This window comes from Nomia melanderi, chromosome 12 (genome assembly GCF_051020985.1).
Source record: "Nomia melanderi isolate GNS246 chromosome 12, iyNomMela1, whole genome shotgun sequence".
Taxonomy (NCBI): Eukaryota; Metazoa; Arthropoda; class Insecta; order Hymenoptera; family Halictidae; genus Nomia; species Nomia melanderi.
Genome location: NC_135010.1, coordinates 6,346,385 through 6,371,714, shown reverse-complemented (window position 1 = coordinate 6,371,714; position 25,330 = coordinate 6,346,385). Strand labels below are relative to the sequence as shown.

General features: G+C 34.5%; 1 protein-coding gene across 3 annotated transcripts in view; it reads right to left on the bottom strand.

Annotated features, from left to right (window-relative positions):
• Shab (Shaker cognate b) overlaps nt 1-25,330 on the bottom strand; it is a 105,587-nt gene that overhangs the window by 13,522 nt on the left and 66,735 nt on the right. For 2 of the 3 annotated variants that reach the window (XM_076372638.1, XM_031975011.2), the window contains 3 exons: nt 15,874-16,128; nt 13,002-13,232; nt 1,582-1,792 (listed from right to left, as the gene is read on the bottom strand). In XM_076372638.1, the coding sequence (XP_076228753.1) occupies nt 1,582-1,792; nt 13,002-13,232; nt 15,874-16,128 (697 nt within the window). Of the gene's footprint in view, nt 1-162; nt 668-1,581; nt 1,793-13,001; nt 13,233-15,873; nt 16,129-25,330 lie in introns of those variants that run through there. The other variant, XM_076372639.1, reaches the window with a different exon arrangement.

Sequence of the window (25,330 nt, the reverse complement as noted above, 5' to 3'; positions counted from 1 at the left end):
TACGAGTATTAATGAGAATGTGGGTTTCTTGGAAATATGAAGTATTGTGGTTGATAATCTTTTTATCGAAGGTAGTTGAAAGAGATTTAAAAATTTCGATGATATTTAAAGTTTATTTGATATTGAAAATGTTGGTAAGATCTAAAATCTAGGTACAATTAAATTACAACAACTAGGCACAATATAATTACAACCCTTCAATCGCATTTCGTTCCGATGATAATCTATTAAGAACATAATTGCTGGGAAGGAAATAACATTTGTCATTTTTGTCGACGTAACTGTTCATCCTCTTCAATTATCATTTTTAAACTGCATTTTCTCTAATTTTCTATAGTATAAAATAATATATTCAATTGATGCCAAAGTTTTAACGTTTTTTTATAAGGAATAAACAGAAGAATTTTCAACTATTCGCTGGCTAAACCAATACTAAGTAAAAACAAAGAAAGTAGTGTCTTTTATACACGTTATAACAGTTTGAAAACAGACATTATTCGTTTCAAAGGAAAAAACATGTCAAAATTGTTTTTATTTAATTCAATAATATAATATGAAAGAAGTTTTATTTCTCAGTGGTCTGCACCAAAAAATTTCGCCTATTTCCAGTACTGTCCTTTCCCTTCGATGACTTGCACGTGCGATGTTTACGGGGTACCGTTCTGACCTAGAATACAACCGGAATCGATAAAAGGGTGAATTGACGGGCGAACGTGGCCCGAATCATCTCGAAAGCCGCGAAGGAACGCGTTACAAGGGAAGAGGATGGAAGAATGCGATGAATGCGCTGGCCGATACTCGCTCGCAGAATTATCAGAGAAATGGGAAAACGATTACGTCAATCTTAGATACACGGTATTCAGGGCAGGTTTTTTCCTTCTTATTTTCAGCACGTTCGCTGCCGCCATTTGTTTCGGGATTATCGGTGGCTCGCTACCATCTATCTCCGAGATTACAACGAGATATTTCAAAATCATGTTCCAGCATTTTTATCATTGCTCGGAGAAAATGTTATTTTAACCTTTTCAGTTATTTAAATTTTATTTAATTAAATTAGCATTTAAAGTGTCAATTATAAGATTTTTTATTTTTATGTTTTATATAGATAACTGAATACTTTAAAATATAAGAGGAAAATTGTTGAATCGATTTATTTTAGAAATATTGACGATGATTATTAAAAAGTTTAGTAATTGCAATATGTGCGAGGTCTGAAGGGATTAAATGCTCATTTCAAGAAATTATATTAAATTAGATATTAATAAAGATATTAAATACTCAGATAACGAAACTACCAAATAAGAAAACAATGTACATATCACTGGTTCGAATAGTCAAAAGTTTGGAAGCGAAGGTTCAACTAATCTTTAGTCAAATATTCGAGAATTCAGATAACCAGAGTTTAAATGATTGAGAATTCTGACAATCCGATTGAAAATAATCGAAAGTCCACGTAATCAGACTACAAAGTAAATAAGAAAACAAAGTATTACTACTTCGAATATTCAAAAGTCCGAACAATCAAGGTTCAAATAATCGAGGTTCAACTGTACAAGAACAATTACTATACCAGTGACGCACCTGTGTATTGTCTGGGCCCGCTGCCGGACCCGAAAAGGTGCTGATTCAGTATCCTCGTAGCCGAGACCAAGCTGCTGTTGGTGGCAGGGAACGGTCTTCCCCCTCGAAGCCCGCCGTAATAATTGTTGTTCTCCAGGTAGTCCTCTTTCATGGTGTTACGCGCGGCAATGTTTTCCTGGTCGTTGATAAACTGCGCGCGAAGTCTCGCGCTCTGCAATCAGCCGCGTCGAATAAATAATACGCGGCCAACGACACGACAACACCGACATTATCATTAGCACACGCGATTGCACACACATACACATCTGGATTAGAACAACGATTATCCCCGGCAAAGGGTAAACACTCGTTTATAATGTACAGTGATCGATTAAGAAGCAAGGATTTAAGGATTTAAGGATTTCCGAGTGATCGGGGAAAAACGCTCCTTGGGACACTTTGACAGTCCTTTTTCATCTTCACGGGAGATCAAGGCGAAAGGAACAATGGAGCAGTTTCTTTGGGTTCAAGGGAATGGAAAAAGAATCCATTAACACGATCTGCGGAGATGGTTATCGTGTAATATAAACACTGGAGTGTTTGAGTTCGTCGATGTTCAAGCGAAAATTGAAACGAGTGAAAACGAAGTTTCCTTCGCTTCGTTTTTCCCTTGATTGTTAATGGAGAGATTCTCTGCTTCGCAGTTTCTTATATGAATATTTGTACCATATTTTGTGGATTTTTAAGCATTTATGCGAAAGACAATATGGCACTGAACTTCTATTATGTGATTAGGTAGAACAATCTTTACCATTTTTTTCTCTTAAAAGAACACAACAACAAAATTATGTTAGAGTTCTAAGTGATTATTTGAATATTTTTCGTTTCGCATTTGAATTTTTTTGTTCTTAATTTCACAGTGAAACAGTGGAAACGAAAACTATTGTTTCTTCTAATTACATGATATAAGTTTGTATAGTATCTTAATGTCTTTTTTATATTTATTTTGGAAATTCGGTTTTTTAAAATTTGGATTACTTTTACACATATACAGAAATTTCTTCGTGGTCTTTTCGTTTGTTTCAGAGAAGTCTGGGATTAAAGTTTCCGGCTGTTATCGTAAATTTGAGAAGTTTCGATTTGAAGTTTTGTGATATTGCTTCTCGATTCGATGCACTGACAATCGAGCCATGTCCGTTTGCTCCCGGAGTAATACGATTCTCGGGGAGCTTCTCTACATTTTATATTTTGCAATCAACTTGATGTACTTCGAACTACACAGTTCCCTTGAGAGGCGACATATCGATAAAGGAGTTTCGTCGGAGTAAGGTATTTTCGATATCTTCGTTTCTTCGTACAATAACTGAATCGGTTATAATTTTTTTAAGCACTTTCAATTCCATAAAAGTATAACTTTCAGATATTAAACATTTCTGAAGACATATGATAAAAGTTTCTTTTATAAAATGCATTAAATAGAATATTCGAACGTAATATTTTCCAAGTGAATGATCACGCTAGATCGTACAAAAGATCTCGACAGCTTAAAAATACCAGCAAAAAGTACAATATTATTAAATACAGTCTTGTTTGAACGACGTAAAATATATCTGACACGATTTCCATTAGAATGACTATATAATTCTATTCAATATCGACAAGGAACTTTAATCGAAGACTTCAGACCACAATTTCCGTAAAATGTCCTTCAGAACAATTAATTTTCTAACTGAAAGGTTCAAAGGATCAATATTTCACATTACAAGTATGAAGTTTCAAGTTAGATTGACTTCAAAGGCAGTTGGTAACATATAATCACATCAAAAATTAAATTAACCTTAGAAGGACCAAAGGGGAAGCTTCTCATTTCCATCAATCACGAAATATTAGAAATTGAACGATAAACGAATTTTTAATTCACAATCAATTACAAACGTATATATTACATCTTCATCCGTAATTAATCTACAATTCCACGTACAACCGAATACACTAAAAATAATAATAATTGCCAAACAAGCACTACATTTATCTCCCAGAAAACCTCCCCATCGCTAAACCCTTCAATCCTCCTTTCACTCGGTCACCAGACAAAAACTCGTTCACAAAAGGAATGAAAACCATCCAAGAAACATCAATTATCATCAATGTCGACAAAAACACCAACATCACATCAGAAACGCGCGACAGTCGTCACGAATCCCATCAATTCGTGAGCAAACAGTTAGTTTCTCGTGTGTCGTGTACGAAAAAAAAACAGGAAAAAAAGTATGACAAGTGTTCATCGTTTCCAGGTACGAAAAGTGTCCATTGGAAATGATTTCCCGATGTTTCGCTAGCACAGCAGCTGGCAACATCAGCGTTTTCTTTAAATTGATCAGCTGATCAATCAAAAACACTTGCTTGATAATCATTCACTCCCGAAACCGAATAAAGTATACGCTTATTAAACTACCGAGCAATTACAGCGACTTTCGATTCAGTCCTCTTAAATTTCTCTAAATATAAATACTCATACACTTTCGCAATTTGAGAAACTAGACAAAGTCAGAATGGTACTAAACACTAAAACTACTGATTAAAGTAACTTATATCGAATTTATAATCAAAACTACAATAATAAGTTTCTTAATATGCGCAAAAATGCATTTATAACGTAAATACTTGCAAAATGAAGATCCTAAAGTGAATCAGTTTGACTAGTTAGGTAATTTTATTATTAAATAAGAAGCGCTTCTAGCTAACCAGGATCGGTGAATGCTTAAACCTCTGCTGATGCCATCTGCAAAGTTAGCAAACGGTCGGCAAGCCATCCTTAATGGACACAGCTAACACCCAGGAACTTTGGACTCTGATCATAATACAATTCGCCTCTTCTGATCGCAGCGCCGGCCATAAGTTTAAAAGTGCACAGAGGCAAGGGGACTCTTCCACTCACGATGCTTCGACCACCTCTATTTTCGACGCATGGTCAATATTGGTGCGGAAGAAACAAATGACCGAGACGGAACTATAGAGAATTTTGTTTTCCATTGTTACATCCCACTTTCCTCCGTCAGACCATACAAGCAATGGGTCCGTGTCTTTTCACTTTTTGTTCGAGCGCAACGTGCATTGTGAAAGCTTGAAATACTCAAACCTATCGGTTGTAGCGATCGCCGCAAGTTTCTGCGCGTATAAGAATCTTTAGCCTTGAGATCGAGGCTCAGGACAAAAGAGGCGAACTGTATTCCTCCGAAGTCTCGAACAAACGGGAAAAAGTAGCGTGGGTGTTCGCGATAGGGTGCGAGACAAGCAAGTCATCGTCGGTAAGACAAGAGGAGGGCATAGTCAAAGCGTGAAGCTCGAAGAATGTCTTCGTGCGAGAGGCAAAATCAACGATACCGGAGAAAATCGTTTCGCCGAACGGAGAAGCATCAGGCGAGTCGTTTTCGCTGCCACTCGCCCCCGGCCTTTCTAATCGGGTACTAAGGACGCCCCTGGGGTGTGTGTTCTCGGTGGGGGGCTATCTTTTCGTGTGCCCCGCTGTGGTCAACGGTGTAAAAGTATACTTTCTGTCTTTTTTTTCTTTGTTGTTGCTTTTGTTGTTGTTGTTGTTGTAGTTGTTGTTGTTGGATTTTTTGTTTTCTTTTTTCTGTTCTTTTTGATTTTTTTTTGTTTTTGTTTTTTTTTATAGTTTGTTGGGACGGAGCGCGCGGTCAATGTTATTTCTGTGTGTCTGTGCGGGCCCCCTTCCGGCGAGCACCAGGCCGTACGATTCGGTAACGCACGATCGCCCTCGGATTCGTTCAACTGTGCTCCGTTTGCGATCTTGACCGTTTGTGAAACTGAAAAGAAGCAGTGACGACAGGACGATCAGAGGTTGTGCGGCTCGGACAGGCATCGATTGTTCGATGTGGATTTTCTGGTAGAGATTGAACCTTTGACGGTGCCTGGGTCTGTTTTTGTGGGAATGATTTTGATTAATCCTTTGCACTCGTATGTCATGACATGGAGATGATAATGTAAATTCGTTATGGCACTTGCACGTTAGAGCTGATAACACAGAGCTGAACACGTACGACACGTTGGAAATTGTTTGAGAAAGTAGCACATTTTAAGGAATTATAAGAACTGAATCTTGTTCTAATAATAATGAATAAAATAAATATAAAACGTTGAATTGAATGAGCTGAACACGTACGACACGTTGGAAATTATTTGGAAAAGTAGCACACTTTAACACTAAAACTAGCAACCAGTTAAATCGACTTTCTCAAATTCCTCTGTAAAACCTCTAAGAGTGTACCTATTGAGACTTTCATTGATTTAGAATTCAGGTTGGAATTGCTAAATTAATTTTTCAGTAACTTCTCAAATAGACACCTGTTATACTCTTAATCGTTGCAAAAAGAAGAACTCAGGAATGGGTCATTTTGACCCATCTGGTAGTTCTAGTGTTAAAAGATTATAAGAACTGAATCTTGTTGTAATAATAATAAATAAAATAAATATAAAACGTTGAATTCTACGGCTGTACATTACTTTCATTCGGCTCTCTAAAAATAAATACGAGTTTACACCCAACAACATTGAGGATGAATCGAGTGCAAAGGGTTAATATCGATTTTTGAAGGTTCCATTTTAATGGTAAAAGTATCGGGCTCGTTGACCATCTTATTTTTGATTTTAGGCTTTGCGATTGATATTATTTTTATTTCGACGAATATATTCATTTGTGGGAATTCAGATTTTGGAGAATGTCATTTGGAAAAATGAAGTTCCAGTGGAAAATTGTTTTTTTGATATATTATTAAGAAATATTTAAAAAACTGTGGTTTGGGATATTTTATTTCACACATTGAAATTTTCAAAAAATATATGAAGGTCTGTAATCTAGAAATCATAAAGGTGCTTTCGCGAGGAATACAGAAAATTGCAAGAGTAACGAATTTGGGACAATATAATGATAAATATGTCAGTGGATCTTTAAGCAATGTATCCTTGTAGTTTGTGTGATAAAATAAAAATAAGTTATTTGAACTGCTTGATAGTTCTAGTATCAATTTCTCATCTTCTAGCTAATTTAAGTTACAGTTAATAAGAAGATCAATGTACTTTGTAAAACTATATTGGAAAATATATGTAGGAAAATTGATGAATAAGCATTTAATGATCCCAGGCATCGCCACGTATGAAATCATAAAAATTGTTCGTATTTCGAGGGTTAATACGTTGACTGTCTTTAATTATAGTTAATTAAAACAGCTGATTCGAGGGAAAATCCATAAATTGATAATATTTATAGTACAAATTGAAAAACATTGTTAAAACAAATACACAAAATATAATAATAAGGCACAGCTCAATAATTCAGTAATTTTATAAATTTTACAACCAAACATTTCGATAATCAATATATTAATCCTCAACCACATAACGAATACAGGATATATTTAGACCTTTAATAGCTACCAAAAATTATTTACTATAGTTTCCTTACACATTTTTCCCTTACTTAATTCCTAACATTACCTTTTTCTACAGTCCTCTTTTCTAATTTCATTTTAAACATTAAATAGAATTGTTATTGCGTTAAAGTAGATGTGAATGTGATACAGTAGATTCATACAACTCAAGTAGTAAAATTTTACTATATACAAATCAGGTATTAATTATTGTTCTCCAATCAATCATGCATACAATATTCCCAATAAATAGTTCCATTCTTCCAATTTACCCTTTACTTCATTTCCTTCGTATGAACGTTAATTATGCTTACTTAAACAGTAAGTTATTATTTATTAACAAATATAATTAACAAATAGTTATAATCTATTTAAATTAGACGTGTTCGTTATTCACACGGTTTATTGAGAAAATTAAGTATGTTAAAGAATGACAATAAGCAAACGTGGGCCCGAAAAGACCCTGTATTCGCCAAGCGAGAGTTAAAGGGGCTGGTGGTGCGACGAGGAAAGTGGTTACAAAGTGGTGAATAAAACTGGAAATGGGATCAAGCGTGTATACCGAGTGTCATCGATTTCTTTTGTGAATACTCGGTAAGGCAAACACTGTTCAAGAGGAATCGAAAGAGTTATGAATTATAAAGGAGGAATCAAGAGAAACGGGACCACAAACTGTTCCTTTTGATTTCCAAGACAGGCTGTACTTCGTCCTCGCATAATTTGTTTGGAAAGTTGGTAGACAGCCTTTAGAAAGTTCACTCTCTTGTATGCAACACAACAGAGATTTACTTCCCTTTTATATTTATTATCAATTAGAGATTTACTTTCCTTTTATATTTATCATCGATAAGAGATTTACTTTCCTTTTATATTTATCATCGATAAGAGATTTACTTTCCTTTTATATTTCTTATCGATAAAAGATTTACTTTCCCTTTATATTTCTTATTGATAAGAGATTTACTTTCCTTTTATATTTATTAACACTGGAGCTACCGAGCAGTCAAGTTGACTTTTTAAAATTTTTTTATAGAAACTCAAAGAGTGATATTAAAACAATTTCTTTCGAATTTTCTTTCGAAAAACAAATTAAATTTTCAACAAAAATGTTAAAATGAAATGTTAAAATGTAACTGGAAAACCATAATAGGCTATAGTATTTAATGTTGCTGCAGAGTTCAATGTAAATTCATTATAAACTCATTACGTTTGTGTAAAGTGTGTATATAACTATAAAATGGTAAATAAACTTTTGTTATTAATTACTTCGATTATTAATTTGAATTAGTATTTTTTTACACTGATTCCTGTACGTTATAGCTTTATGTCTAATTACTGATTCAAAATTTCTAGGTATAATAAAAGTATGTTATCCTTAACTTCTTTAACTACGGAATAAGAGTGTTTGCGGATGTTATTTATCGTTTGATATAATGAACTTGATCCCACTTTTAGAGTCGTGTTACTCGAACTATAAAACTGAAAGATACAGGATCAGCCGATGAAATGAAGAATTTATTGTTATTACATTCGCATACAACAGAATATCGTAAATAATTCATTGGAATAATAAAATTGAGCGTAAAGTTGAAAAACGTTATTGCTACATAATCTTCATTATGTTGTAAAAAAAGTGGTCATCAGATTGTTGCAAAAAAAGTTGAAGCTTAATAGCTAACTGCAACTGTATCAGCTTTCAAAAAATTCAGAATTATTACAATTACAAAATAATTATAAAATCTTAATACAAAATACATTATTTTCTACCTAGATTACAATAATAAGCTTTATAATCAATAATTAATTCCATCATTTCATTGACTCATCCTATAAAAAAAAGAAATGCAACAAACATCTACGTACATGCAAAAAGCAAAACATTTATTTGTGCCACAAATATAAATATCTATTAATGTAACAAAATAATGCTTTGCCAGCATAACAAAAAATAATTGTTTCATATTCTCGGATTCTTTCAATAAAATCTGTATCAAAAACCACATTACAAGAACCCTATGTTCGATTTTACTTATAAAAATATCCATTTGTCGGGTTCATTATCTTTTTAAATTATTTTAAATTAAAATCATGTAGCGATTAAATTTATATTTAAAACAGATACACGTTTTCTGGCCATAAAAGCATCTGCCAAGTAAAAGTAATGGACAAACTAATCGAAAACTTTGTTCATAACCCCGTTCATCAACGTTCGAAGCGCATGCAAAAATTGTTTGACTTTGTGTGCATCATAAGCGCATAAAATCCGCAGTCCAGCGAAACGTGCCGCCAGAAAATACGAAACAATGTTGCACTACGAAATTTGCGGATCCCACTGACCTAAAACCTTATCGACGGGCCGAATGAAAACGTTTCGTGCGAGCTATCGCGTCGTGTAATACTATAAAAGATGTAATGAAAACGTTCCCTGCGCGAAGGTTGTCATGATGACAACGCGAAAAATAGGGAAACGAAAAGTATGATTCGTGTGTTGAATAATTGAGAATCGATACTCGTCGCGCATTGTTCTTGTTATGCTTGTTTTTACGTGTTGAAATTCAATTTCAATCGATTTACGTTTCGTATTGAGGATTTAGGATTGAGTGAAATACAAATAGTGAGAGAGAAGTGTTCATCATTCACGTAATATTCATCATGCACAGTGGGCTGTGAATTAAAACAGTGGTTGATAAATATGTAATATAGATTCGCGTGTGCCGGGGTGTTCCAAAAATTGTCTGATTAAATTTTGATAGTGTTTTGTAACGGTGGAAAGATATATTGCGCGAGGTATTTTATTATGTTGAAAATATCACTGATAACAAAGTATTCTGATAGGAAAGTATTGTTGATATGAAAGTATTCTGATAAGAAAGTATTGTTGATAACAAATCATTCTATTAAGAAAGTATTCTGATAAGAAAGTGTTATTGATAACAAAATATTCTATTAAGAAAGTATTCTGATAAGAAAGTATTGTTGATATGAAAGCATTCCGATAAAAAAGTATTGTCGATAAGAAAGTATTCTAAGTTGAAAATAATTTTATTTTTAATCTTTCTTGCATATAAAATCGTTATTTTTTAAGGTTATTAATTCCACAATTATCACACATAATTATACATTATATAGGTAAACTGTATAATTTAATATCACAATGTTACACATATTCTATAAAAACAATTGACTGAAAACCTTCAACGAACTAAGAATCTGAACAGAATTTAAATTGACTGAACGATTACTCTTAATTAGTGCTACAAGTTTCTAGAAGTTCTTGATCACTTTGTACACAATATTCTTTTCACCACTATTCTTAGAGCACACTGTAATAATTTAACCAGACACTTTCGAGACACCCTGCAGAATCCTTCGCTCCAACTTCCCCATTTGAAGCAGTCCACCCTCCAGTAGGGTGACATCTTAATTGAAATCACTGACAATTAAGATTGAGGTCAATTGATATCAATGAAGCTTATATGACAGCGAGACCTATATCGGTGATTTCAATGTATCGTCTAACTAACCAGAGTAAACGATTTCAGAACGAGGATGACAGTTCAATAGATAATGCTATAAATATTCAATCTTCATGTACATTCATTTCTAAATTTACAGTGTTACAGGTATTCATTTTTTAAAAAATTGATCAACAATATAGTAAGCTTTAATTAACACAGCAATGAAAGAAACTAGAAGGCAAAGAGTTAGAAACCGTTGGACCAAAAGCTTATTAGAGATTATTGTTTCTTTAATTACCAATTAAACCACCATTTTCAGCAAGCATACAAGCTACATTTAAATCAATTTCTCTAATTCCCAAGCCGGTAAGTTACTAATCTGTTACTGATTAGTAATCGGAGACTGTTCACCAACAGCATACACAGGCAAAAATAGAACACCCATTCACAGGATACAATTACAAACAGAAACAGTAGGTCCAATTAGTGGTACAACAACTGTTTCGCGAAACCGTTAACTCTGCTTCGCAAGACAATAATGATACTCCTCGCTAATTCCTTCCTCCCACACTTAAAGCAACTTAGCCCCCTATTCAACCATCGACAGACGCAGAAACATCGTTCAAACATCCTTCGAAACGTTCCATTGACACGCGTGCACGAGTAACACAAAATCCGCAGAGTTCCACCTAATTAAACAAATAAGCCGTTCATTGTTCAAATCGATTGACTCGACTTTTTGAATTTTTAAAAATTTTGCTATCAAAACGCTTCATTGGCTCTTAGATTTTTATATTTAAAATAAATTTCATTATATTACTGAGTCAACACTATGAAATAAGAAAAAGTCTTTTAACCATGTAAACATTACAATAATAATGGAAATTACTTCAAGGATATACTATTTTATGTATTTTACATAAAAGACATTTTGTAATGATCATTTGATTTTGCATTTGAAGGGAAATTTTTTAAATCAATACATAACTATTGCATCATTGTTCTTTACTTTCTGTTTTATGGAGTTCATCGATTTGTCCAATGAGTGGCTCGAATAATCCAGCGGAATGACGAAAATCGTTTCATGGATTAATCGCTAAAACTTTCGTCATTTGGTCTTTTCAAATTTAAATATATTCAAATCGAATTTTTTCTAATCAAAGATACATTAAATCCCTGATTATCCAAACTGATTGGATTCAAGATATATATCGATATACACTGCAAAGGTTGCCAATGACATGTTGACTGACTCACTTAATAAAAACCACATAACAATCTTTCATTATCCAAGTAATAAAATTACTCATTTGCAACTTTCAATTTTAAATATCAAAACTCGAAGTCGCCACTACGGCGGTAGTGAACCGTAAATAATTAATTCGATTAATCAAACGTTTGGATAACCAAGGTTCCACTGTATTTTTATATATAAAAAATACGTGAAATACATATGATCACTTGAAAATTGTGTTGTTTTCGTATAAACCATAGAGTGACTCGAGGTGAGATGGCCCGTTCTCATTTTAATTACCAAATGTCTATATTTTCAATTGTTCTTAACGATATACTGAACCTTGCACTAATTTCGTAGCTATTTCTATCATACAATATAGCTTAAATGACTTGACGTCTACCGCAACGATACAAAGGTAAGAGATGTTCTCCTATTTCATAGTTTCAGTTTCAATTAATTTCATGTACCCGTATTAACGAACAACGGGCATTCGAAAATGTCAAGAATCAGAATACAATAAAACTAAGAGAAAATTGGAAGAGAAAAGATGGAAACCAATCAATCAACCCTGTCATCATCAGCCTAGCCATCAAGTGATCTATCATTGCTTTGTATTGTATATCAATGATATTTAAAATGTAATATCTGTTTGTTAACACTGAAACTACCAAGTAGGTAAATCGATTTTCTTAAATTCTTGTATGGAAACTCCAAAATTGCACCTATTGAGACTTTAATTAACACACTGACTGTCACGAGAATTCTGACTGTTTCGTACAATAATATTTATCCTATCGTAAAATTAAGTATTATCAGAAATACATATTCAGAATATGGTGTCATAGTACTCATATCACGCTACTATCTAGCTACTTATGTTATTAATTAATAATTATTACTAATTAATAGTAACAATTACGAATTAACTAAATAGTAGTTACTACTGCTATATGTTTATTCAACATCAATTTCCTTATTGTAAATGTTTCCAAGCAATTTGGAAGCTCCGATCACCGGTGACCACCATGGCAGTCAACGTATTAATTTACAATTCAGTTCGCGTAAACCAATCTCTCCAATAGAGAGAAACATCTGTTACCTTTTTAATAAGTACAAAAAGAAGAAACCAGTAATAGGTCATTTTGATCTGTTTAATAGTTTTAGTCTAAAAAAGCTGGGCCATCTCTCCCCGACTTACACGAATATCCTCACGAAACCTGAGAAAAAAGACCGGTCGTTGCCATTCGAATGCAACAAACGCCCCAGACACGCGTCAATTGACAGACACTTTCTGCTCACCTGTTGAATACGAATTTTCCTGTGCTTGGGCACCGTGTCGTTCAGCGGAGCTTTGCCCCCTTCGTTCGCCGGCCGGACGTCTTTCAAGGACTCGACGCTAGGCGACGCGTCGGAGGCGTTGCGAGCCACCTCGCCGGAAACCGACTTCTTCACTCTATTCCCGCACTTCTCAGCCGCCTCGAGCGGGTTCACGTACAGATTGTTGGTATCCGCCTCCTCGGTGAGGTCGCCCTGGGAAACCGATAGGCACCAAGCGGTTACGTTAGATACTGATCAACGTCGATTGCCCGTCGAAATGGGCCGGATGCAACCCCGCGGGATCCAATTACGGTGTTTAATCCTTTCGCTGGGGCGAGGGTCAATTGAGAAATGCGAGGGGGTCTCGCTCGGGTTGAGTGTAATCGGGGATTCACCGGCTCGATGGCGAAGTAAATCGTGGCTGCCGGGGATGATGCGGTTTTTGGTTTCCTTGTGTGTTTGGGGATGATTGGAAGGGAGGAATTTGTAGGGCTGCATTGGAAAATTGACACTTTGCACTCGTGTGTCATGCTGGGATCACAGTACAAATTTGGTATAGTTTGTTTTGTGGTGGTTTAGAAAGTAGCACGCTTTAACCCTTTGCACTCGAGAGGTGACTCTCAGTCACCATTTGATTTGATGCAGCAAAATTATAAAATTCGATATTTAATATTGAACCGTATACAATGCATTGGTGCGTGAAATATTGGGATAAAATAGCTTTGTTTCACAATTTACTTGTGATTTCTCGTTCAGTTAATTTCAAAACATATCTTTTTGGTCTAGTTAGAAAATGTTAAGTATTTCTAACGACATACTTCCGAGTGCAAAGGGTTAACTTAATTATCCATGAAACGTGAAAATAGAATAGTTCTATCCCTTGATTTCTATATTATTTACAGCAATATTAATTACAAAACGTAACATTGATATTTCATTAGAAAATGAGGAATATATCTGGCGAAACAATTCTCGAGTGCAAAGGGTTAAAAGATTATAGACATTTGAGTTTATGATAATAGTAATGGATAAAAGAAATGTGAAACGTTGAATTCTATTGCTGGAAATTACTTTAATTAATTTCCCTAGGAATATATAAAAATTTATAGTTAACAATAAAACAGTAATAAAAAATATTGAAAATAAATCGAATGCAAAGTGTATTCTTTCTATGTTATTTAGTAAATGAAAGTGGATTGCTTGATATTGTTCATTAGCAAGGTTTAACGGAAAATTGGTTAGGAGGTCTTCATAAAGGTTTCTTTGTGGAAGAAATTGGAAAACTTTGTGAAGGCTTTTATGAATTGTTTTTCTTTTGGGTTTAAGTTCTTGAAGAACGTGTTTCATCTTTTTATGCTGGCGGTTAGTCTTTTTATAAATGTTATTTAGTTGCTTGTGAATGATTATTGTAGTTATTTTTCGAGTCAACTGGATATGAACTTTATGAAACAAAATGGTAACCTTACACAAAATAACAGAAAATTTCAAAATAATTCCTTTTTCTTTGTTCCATCGTGATAATATTAGAAATTATTTATCAGAAAGAGGCTAAAGATTTATAATAAAAAAGTGACACTTGATTTATATTAAAAACAGACAAGTAACATTTAGATTTGCCGATTTCCTTGACAAATTTTCATTCGGAGTCTAACTCGATAGGAGAAGAGGTTGACATCATCCCCAATTTAATCGATCGTTCAACTAGAAAATTAGCCCCGAAATAGTCAATTACCGAGGAACTGCGATACCTGTCGACTCTGTGCATTCCAGGAATAGCGAGGTTAACATTAGGACTATCTAATGGCCTTTAATACGATTAATATGTAATCCTCACAAAAATTGCACTAATATATTCTTTTTATTTTCTTCATATAATCATTACAGTATTCAAGTGAAGCCATTTATTATTGAAATCATTTTTAACATTTAAAAGATACCAATAATTGCAAAATGAGAAAACTGAAAACCCGCCAGCTTGAGAGTGTGATGGTTCTAGTGTTCAATGAAGGAACGTGCACTCGACAACAATGAGAAGATTTATTGGATCGAAGAAAGCGAACATGTTAGTTTGCAATTGCATTTGCGTATTGCGAAATCAATTTCTTTGGTAATTTCTCAGAGAATCACGTTATCCTTTCAATAATTCTAAGTAGAATAAATCAAGAATAGGTGATTTTAACCTTCTATAAGCTTCTGTAACTTTGAAACCACATACCAACAGATTTGCATCTTGTTGATATTTCATTTTCGACAGCAAAGTGGCGAGTAAAATTCAGTAATTGATATACTTAAACTTTTATACTCTCTAGCGTGGAAGTTTAACATCATAATTTCAAAATCACAAAATATACTCGTTTTAATGCAATTACTGAAACTATTGAATACATTATTAATATGTTATTATTAATTAAAATTAATTATTTTATACCGCACACATTTTTTTATGGTTATGAAAAAAAAACTCTATAGAGGATTAACACGTTGACTGCCACGCCGAAATCGCATGTTTTGCTGAGGACGCCGCTCAAAACATCGACGTTTTATATATCACTTATTCTTTCCGCGGCAAAGATAAAAAAGAAGAATTATTAATTATTTCATATCACAATTTCTACGTTACACGAGTATCTAGTTACCCGCGATACTGGTCATTTGTATTCGACATCAGTTATCTTACAAGCTATATTTTCTCGTAATTTTGAAGTTCCGATCACCGATGACAACCATGGCGCTACAGAAGAAACAATTTGCGGTCACATATGACCACCGTGACGGTCAACGTGTTAACCTGTTTGGTAATTCTAGCGTTAAAATCGGCGTGTGCTGGAAAAAGTTCTCTCGTCGGATTCAATACCTGGGACGGATGCGTCTGACAGCTAGCGTACGTATCGGAGCTGTCCACGCTTCCTTGCTCGTTGTACGGTTTCCCGTAACTGGAGACCTCGGGCGGCTGGGCCGGTGACGTCTTCGTCTCGGTGAAGATCGACTGAGGGAGCGGCTCCACCAACATCCCGGACCGCATCGACCTCATCTCCTGGCAGATGGGATTACGAAAGTCGCTGGTCGCCAGCGGCATTATATTTTCCGCGTCTCTGAATTCTTTGTATTCCTAGAAACACCGACCATGGTGAATAGTCTCGGCACGCGGTGGCACGTGCAGCCGAGCGACGCGTGTCGCCTTCGATCGCGTTACTGAGCCTAAAAGTCACCGAGGAACGCCGCGATCTTTCGTCGTGACGTGAAATGTCCTCTTTCTTCGTTCATCGCTGAGTTTCGTTTTACGCACGGTTTCTCTCGCAAACACGTTTCATTTCGTCTCTTCCTTTTATTCTTTGCAGATGTTTTCTTTCTTTTCCGTTTCTCAGATTTCGCGGATTCCCGGTAGAATCGAGAAAGGGTTTTTTTTCAAGAGTGGAGGGAATATGGAGTTTCGGTAAGGGGTTTGAAAATTGTCGGTTTTTGTGAGAGTGTTTGGAGAGTACTTTTTATCTGCGATGTGCTGGTGTTTGGAGATTTTAATTTGTTCTTTGAGGATGTTGTTTTGAGGAGTTAATGAGATTTAGAGATTTTTGGAAGGTATTTGGTTTAGTGGAGTTGAATATGTGTAGGCTTTGGTTTTGGGAATGAATGGAGTTAGAGATTTCGATTGTGTTAGATTTTCGTTCGTTTTCATATTTTTATATATGCTTTTGTGGTGTTATATTGTTCGATGGAGATAAATGTTATTGGAATTATTGACTTAATTTCTTATACTAGATAAAAGGGTCTTTTATAGGAACTATATAATTAAAGGATTGCTGTGATTTTTGCCTTATTACTTTTATTACCTCATAAAGAAGCTTACGTCGCAGAATTATTATGAATTAGACTCGCCTAAAATATTGACAATTTTCAAACTTTCACGTTTCCAAACGTTAGAGTTCAAATTTTCAAATTCTCGATTTCTCAGATTCTCAAATACTCCAATTTTCACGTTTCAAATGCTCAAATCCAATAACATTCTACAGGTTTCAGGGCACAGAAATATCGCGCATACTTAGGAAGATGAAAGAAAACATCAACTGTTGAAGCAGAGAACATTCACGGACGACGAAACTCGCGCTCGCTAATCAGGAAACCAATCGAGAAAATAGATTTCTGTCGGGTGCTAAATGCTAAAGGGAGGTACGGAACAAAACAACTGTGTGTTCTATAAATAATTGAATCTATTTGATGTGGCCATTCTACGTTCGTATTATTATACTCGCCTGATGTGTCCAGAAACGTATTTGCACGGTCATTAGAGCAGATTAGAGAGTAGAAGACGATATATACGAGGTGTTCCATGGAACATGGGACACGCTTGAACGATGAACGAAGACAGAAAAAACTCTGAGAAAAGTCTCTACAAACATATCCCCTATTTGACATCATTCCCAATTTGTAGCAGATTTTGTAGATCGCCATTCCGGTAAATTACAATTAAAATGTCTATCTTGATAAATAGTATACAACTTGTCTATTCCATTTCTAGTAGATAAAACCCTATAACTCTATAATTACACTAGTTAATTAACTGAGACTGGTAAAATAACGTTCTGTAGAAACTCCAGGTGTAAATGGAACCATTTTGGTAATTTTGTTCCGCTTTTTATTGTTAATAGTTTCCTTTACCATATTAATATTCATGGATACATTGTTATTGCAACTTATATGGAAGTTTCATGTATGACACAACGGTAAGATCAGAATACTATACTCACTAAGAACGAGTTATAGATTATAACTGCTGCATTTACTAGGAAACTTTCAAAACACCTTCAATTATCCGCAAGGTTTAACCGCCATTATTTCGCAATTAATTCGCTAGAACGAATTGCAGAATAAAAACGATATATGTACAGTAAAGCAACAAAGTATTCAAATATTTTACATTGAAATTAATTGATTAATTTAGATTTCAGTTAATTTAGATTAGAGGAAATCATTAATGCTGATTTTAATCACCATAAGAATAAAGTGAAGGAACAACCACAATTTGAGAAAAAGATGTCAAAACGAAGTGTACGTTGACACAAACTCCTTTCATTGTTTTTGGTTCCCTTTATTCAAGTGCGCAGCGTGTACCACATTGAAGAACACCCTGTATAATAATGCAGGCCTGCAATAAGATGCGAAAACGTAAGGAAAATAAGGTCCGCTAGATGTTAAATCGTTCCCAAGCCAGCCAAAAAACTGAACCTACCGTAGATGCACAAGTCACGCGCTACGAGTATCACATAACAAAGAATCGATTGCAAATTGTTGTTTATAAGGTGCTCGTCTATCGTGCTTGTTATTCGAGTCCTTTTGTTCGCTAAACGAACGCATGCTGAAAGGACGAGAAGTGGAAGAAGAAGAAGAAGCGTTGTGCTGAGGAATCCGTTATAGGACAGAGGAACGATAATGGTGCGAGATTTTATTGGTGGATCACATGTGTGTGATCCATTTGAGTTGTTTATATCAGAAAAAAATTTCTATTCGGCATTGAGTATATTCATCGACGAGAATTGAGAACAAAAATACTCATGGATTTTGTTGTATATATATTTCGTTTAACGACTCGATAAATATTCAATATTTCAGAGTTAACAAGTGAGGATGAATTATATTTTTTCAATTATTATTATATATTTATTAATATATCTTAATATATATATATTTTTTCTTCAATTGTTAATATTTTTGTAACATTGAGTAGTTTTAACGTTAAGTCGAATGAATTTCAGAATGTATATGAATGGAAATAGTACTTTGGTAGGTCATTGAACTTTTCTTGATATGTATCACATTATAGTGTGCTACTATACGAATGTTTTATTAAGCTACCATTCCTTAAGTTTAAGTTTTAATTGAAAAATGTTACTCTCATTCTATATTAAATAATAATAATCATTATCATAATCATAATCATATTCATAATCATAAAATCATTGTATATCAAATAATGATAATAATACTAAAATCATTCTAAATTGCATAATATAGCACAATACATTATAAAAAAAATAAAAGAATATCACAACGATCAGCAATATACTCACAAATAATGATCCACGAGTAATTTTATCGATTGCAAGTTCTCATCGATGGAAAATGCCAGGAATAGATTAGACGAAAGATTAAATCTAGATTGTTCCTCGATCACCATTTCCCCTCATTCACGGTCGTACAATGGATTCAAACGAGCTCCGAGATCGGCTCGTCGTTCAAGGAAAGCGTACATTCCGTGGTTCAAATTTTCTCTCGCGAAATGAGAGCTGCCGAATCGATTATCGATGCCCGACGCACGGGGAAAATATGAAATGAAAAAGAAAAAATATATGGGAAACCGGGTCGTCAATTTGACCTGGAAACTGTACGCTTTGGAAATTGGAAAGTGACGATTGTACACGTGTAACAATATCCTGCGCCGACGAAATTCGAGCATTGCCTTCCATTCGGCCGCTCGTTTTAGGAGGCAACGACGCTGCCGGGAGTCGATTATTAATTTCAACGACTCCTCGAGCCGTCTTGAACTCGAGTTTATTAAGCTGCTGCGGTATTTCTGTCGATTAATAAATTTTTCTTGTGCCACGCTTATATAGATGGAGCTTGAATACTAAGTTGGGTGAAATATTATATTTCAAACGCGAATATTTCTTGAAAGTATTCATTAGACTTTTAATATACGACTGATTTATTATAAATTTCATAAATTTTAAATCAATCAATAATATACGATTTATGTATCAAACTATAATCATACAACACGCAAAAACAAAGAACGTACGCATTATTCTTTAAAAAGTGGCTAGAAATTCTTTTATTCCGCTCAACGTCCGCCGTCTTCATTCATCGGAGAATAGAAAACAGCGGCCACAACGATTCTCCTTGAAAATAACGTTCTTTACTGTCTTTGGCGAATAGAGCTTACGTAGCAGCCTAATAAACCTCGTCACGGAGACTTTGCTTATGCGAATGAGAACTGGGTCGTCGAGATTTAATGGTTCCACAGTGAGCAAGTGTCGCAGCTGCAGAATCACATTCATCATCGTCACAGCTGTCGCATTTGCATCACCGAAATTAATCTCCTCTCTCGTGCGTTCTAGTTTCTGTTTCGAAAAGATCAAGCAAAGCCCCGTCACACGATTGCAATAACCCTAGAAAGATTGAATGACAGCCTTTCGCAGTGAAACAGTTGCAAGATATTCAAAACATGCGATCACTTTTATATAAACACTTCAAAAGAAGATTTATCGACATTTATCTTCAACGCTAAAACTACGGAACAAAATCACCCGTCCCTGATGTCTTCTTATTGCAATTATTAAGCAGATAACAGACCTTTCTCTGAGAAATTATTAAAGACATTGATTTAGTAATACGCAAACTGAATCGTAAATCAATTAAAGTCTCAATAAATGCACTCTTAGAGTTTCTATAAAGGAATTTCGAAAAGGCAATTTCACAGCTCGGTAATTTTAGTGTTGAGACTCTTATCGAAGAATTGTTTTAATTTAACAAAAAAATGTTCTAGTGCGAATAATTAATCAGATAAGTCGCTTGATTTGGAAAGTTAAATCTTTCCAGGGTTAAACAATTGAACCTGAATTATTTGTTTAATGCGATTCTAAGTAGCGTTCATTATTCGATTGGATGACACGTGTACGGTGATCAGTTGAATCGTGCCGCTAAGTACGTAATCTAATAAAAGGACCGCGGCATAAATCATTTGAACACTGTGCACCTGTAGTGTTAGGAGATCGTCTGATCATGCTGCGTATGATAGTAAGATGAGTGAAAGTGTAATGTGTGCATATCCTCTTGCTCTATGCAGTCAATTAAGGGAAAAGAACGTTAAAGATTGGTAAGAAAAAAAGTTGTATTTTAATCTGTTGACCAGGGAAGAGTTGTGCTTTGTACCGTCCGTTGCAGCGAACTTGGCACTCTCGTCTGAGTGGTCAGATTCGAAGGCGCACGCTTTGTCCACACGGAGATTCGATTCTGGTACATGATTCGCTGAGGCGCTCACGCACATTACTCGGGTCGCGCGACAAAGAGTGGGGAGAGCGGTTTCAAGGCTCGCAATTGGAACTCTCGGAGCGACTGTCTTCACCCCTATGACGTCACAAGTGTCAGGTTCGTTGCAACAGACGGTATTGACACTACATCTTCTAGTGACTTTTCGTTCTTACTGATGAATATTGCATTTCACTATATCAGCTGTATTAGACTTTATTTATAATAGTATTAAATGTTCTGATATTGTTTATTCTTTGAATTTAAATAGTACTAGTTAAGTTTTATTGTCGTTTATTATTATAAAAAGTATTACAAATTATTTTTATTATCACAATTTCACGAAAAATCACATGGTGAACGGATTAATACACTATGTTGTTGTGTTAATGTGTGATTACTGTCTAAAAATAATTTTCTGCTTTCCAAGTAAGAATATTTGATGAGAGAGAACAGAAAACAATCTAGTTTTTCGTTCGCAGCCAAAGAAAGCAGTGTGAGTTTCTTGCATGCTATAACATTATGTCGGAAAATTGTTTCCAATGAATTTTTGTTAATCCGTGGACTGTTTAATCGATCAATAAACAATCAATTTGTACGGTGTAACTGATGCTTATTTGTATACGTAAGGCAGAGCAGTAGGGGTGCGTTAAGGGTGACTTTTTAACAGCTCGAAAAATGATAAAATATATTACCAACGAGCGAAAAAATAAAAAAAAGTTACTAATCAATATGCAGTAAATTTTATGCACCTGTAATATCAATGATTATCTAAAATTCAGCTTAAAAAAAGATTTATTAAAGGTGAAGTTTTCATTTTAACTGAGTGAGCAATTTACAGATTTAATATAATATTTTTAATTTATAGATATTTATTCAACAATCTTTAATAGTGAAGAAAATACTGAAATCAAATTTTGAACATTATTAAATAGTAAATTATTCTTTTTCTTTTGAAAAAAATAGAGGAATACTAATTCTGTTTTATTTCGATTAATGTGATAATAAAAAATAAAAAATCTAAACAATGCTTCGTGCACAAAATTGCATTGCATATATCTGTTTTATCTGTAGTTTGAAGCACCCTTCGTACCAGCTGCACCACCCTGTATACAGAGTGATTGTAGAATACAAAATTTACAGGCATAGTATGCATTTCAAAATTAGTATAAATTGCAAAAGAAACATTGTGCTATAAAATGAATAAATGTTGTCTAAAATTATCTAATGTGTATTGTACACTAATTGTAAATGTGTATGTGTACATGTGTGTGTGTGTGTATTTAAAATGTACAAAATGGTAATTTGAGGAAGTCGAAACGGGTAACGCTATTATTCATTGTTCAACGTCATATTGTCTTATGAAAATCGTTTTACGACCGTCCAGCAAATACGCCCACAAACTTTGTCACATTAATTTAGAATCACTCTGTACATTTTCTACAAAATGTATTACGTAACAAGACTGGGCATTTGTTTGTGTGAAATAACAGTAATAAAATAAAGCGAATGCAGTTATTCAAATAAAAATAACATTACTTTGCTAGAAAGTTCAATAGCATGTAATTATCTAAGACAATATGATAATAATACAGATAATAAAGGTAATAATAAAATAAGGAATAAATAGGAAACTATTTTTTTTTAGACATTCAATGGATAAATAGTTAAATTTCAAATAAAACAATAAATGTGGAAATAGTGCACTTAAGAAATAAAGTCGTGGATAAAAGTATTTATACAAAAATTATATACAAAATAAGAATAATTATATTCTCCACATTATAGTGTTTTTACCCGCATATAGAAAATATAAGATAAGAATATTTATTCAATTCTATTTTTAGAAACAAGTAAATTTAGTACCGTCCTAATTTCAAGTTCTTATTGTACAAATACTTCGGTTCTTTATTGCATTAGATACACCAGTAAATAATCCATTATTCTAAAAATGTCAAAAATTATAAGAGATTAAAAGCTTTTAAAAAATAAAGAATAAAATACACATAATATAGTGTATTATTTACTAATCCACCTAATGCGTTATTGTAGGCATAATATTAGATAAGGGAATGAAGTGCACAATAAAGATTAAAAAATATTATCTGAATGACCATTTCCATAACGCCCAGCCCTGTAACGTGTACGATAAGAGTTCGTATAAACACGTTTTCGTAATGTATTTACCCGATCCACTCGAGAGGGAAACCTGTTCCGCTCGAAACTGCGTGTTTCGTGTAAAGACATTTGTCTTAGTCGTTAGCAGCTTGCAAGCAAATTGCTCGAACACGAACCCGTTCGTTTGTACGTCGCTCGGAGCGACTGGACGCGTAAAAGTGGTTCATGCACCGGTCTAGCGTGCGAACATGGCGTTCGTTGTAATATTGAAAGCAGGAAATTATCCGACGGATGGTGTGCATCGATTTAAATCGTGATATACAATAGGTATCTGCGAATAGCAGATTCGAAAGTAGCTCGGTATTCCCAATTAAGAATGATAGTATTTTAGTGTATACGATATGGGAATACTGAGCAGGCTTCTATTACCAAAAATGGCAGTGGAATTTTAATTGCGAGAGTATTTCTTAATTCTTGTAAGATAAGCACATTGTCAATTGTATATAATATCTGTAATTAATTATTAGAAGTTTATTATTATAAAGAATTATGCGAAGAAAATGTTTTCTATTATAAGAAGTGAAACTGATTTCAACATTTCAATATTTTTCTGGAGACCATTATTTTCGTGTTTGATGATCTAATGATAGTGTTTGAGAATCAGGTTCGCAGATACCTGCTGTTTGCAACCAACGATAAGTATATCCAGTTTGTCGCACGCTACAGTGAAAATGTAATAAACAATGCAAATAAATACTAATATTTCGAGTCAGATATGAGATGTGTATTTAAGCAGTCTATTAACTAATGATTACAAATACGAAAGTTTCGAAAAATATCTATTCATGAACACTAAAACTCAACTAGAATTCTAGATTTATATATAACCACACCGTTCATAGTAATGCCACTGTTGATAAACAAATAAATATATCACAAATTATAATAAAAATCGCGTAAAATCTCAAAGAACACCATAAACAACCAAACGAAGGGCAATAAATGAAACGCACTATGCACATAGCAAATTTGTTCAGATGCAAAAGTATCTAATCGCAAGACAATAATCACTGCCCAACTCTGACTAAGAATCCCATTGCTACTTGATAACCGTAATTGAGTCCAATTTAGCGAAATGAGAACAATACAGCGCAATCGCCTGATACAGAGTCCTCCGTCAGAATGACCAGTGACAAAGGGGCACCGGAGAAATCCTAAAGCGGCCACTACCGTCTCCGTGCATGCTAATCAACTGGATAGGCTTCCTCGTTGGCCGAAACTATGGTATATACTCTTACTTAGGATTAAGTGACAGGGCCGAAGCCAGAGGCATCGTCTGCTACGCCGGTGTCTGAATAACGCGGCTACCGTGCGCTAACGATGCCCGCGCCTCGCCCGACAAAATGGCCAGCTCGCACGCAACTCGAGTTAGGGTACGGCTGTAGCGCCGTGAATCGACGCTTCTACCGTTGATCAATGAACTAAACGTAACTCTGTGCGTAGCTTCAATGCTGACGCTTTTATTTACAAGGAAATTAACAAAACGTACGGGTACTTTAGCTACCGATCATATTTCTTCGATAGGATAATACTCCGCAATTTTTACGTCCTGAGTCAATCCTGAAAGTTACAAAGTCACAGAAGGGGACTCTTCCACTAACAAGGGAACTTTTTCAAATTGCACACGCCGATTTTGATGAAACTTATATGAAACATAGTTCTTGAGAAAATATTGTACACGTATTTTTTTCATATCGATCACATCAACTTTGAAAGGCTGAAAATGTCCGTCAAAGTTGAGGTTTGAAAATATATTTTTTATATCTCTGCAACTAGGGGGTGTAGAAGAAAAATTTTCTTCATAAATTGTTCGAAATGAACAATCTAGGTTTCTTTTCTGCGTCCCCTAGTTTCGGAGATATTGTAAAAATTATATTACAACCCTCAACTTTGAGGGGTGTTTTCACTGCTTCAAAGTGAATGTTGACTAATAAGAAGAAATACGTGTCAAATATTTTCTTGAGGATTGTCTCACATAAGTTTCATTAAAATCGGCGTGTGCTGATTGAAAAGATTCTCCTGTCAGAAAGAGTTATGAAAGATGAGATATAGAACGATGTTATGTTTTTTATGTTTACCGAATCCCGGAGACGCGGAGGCTGGGCTACTATGTT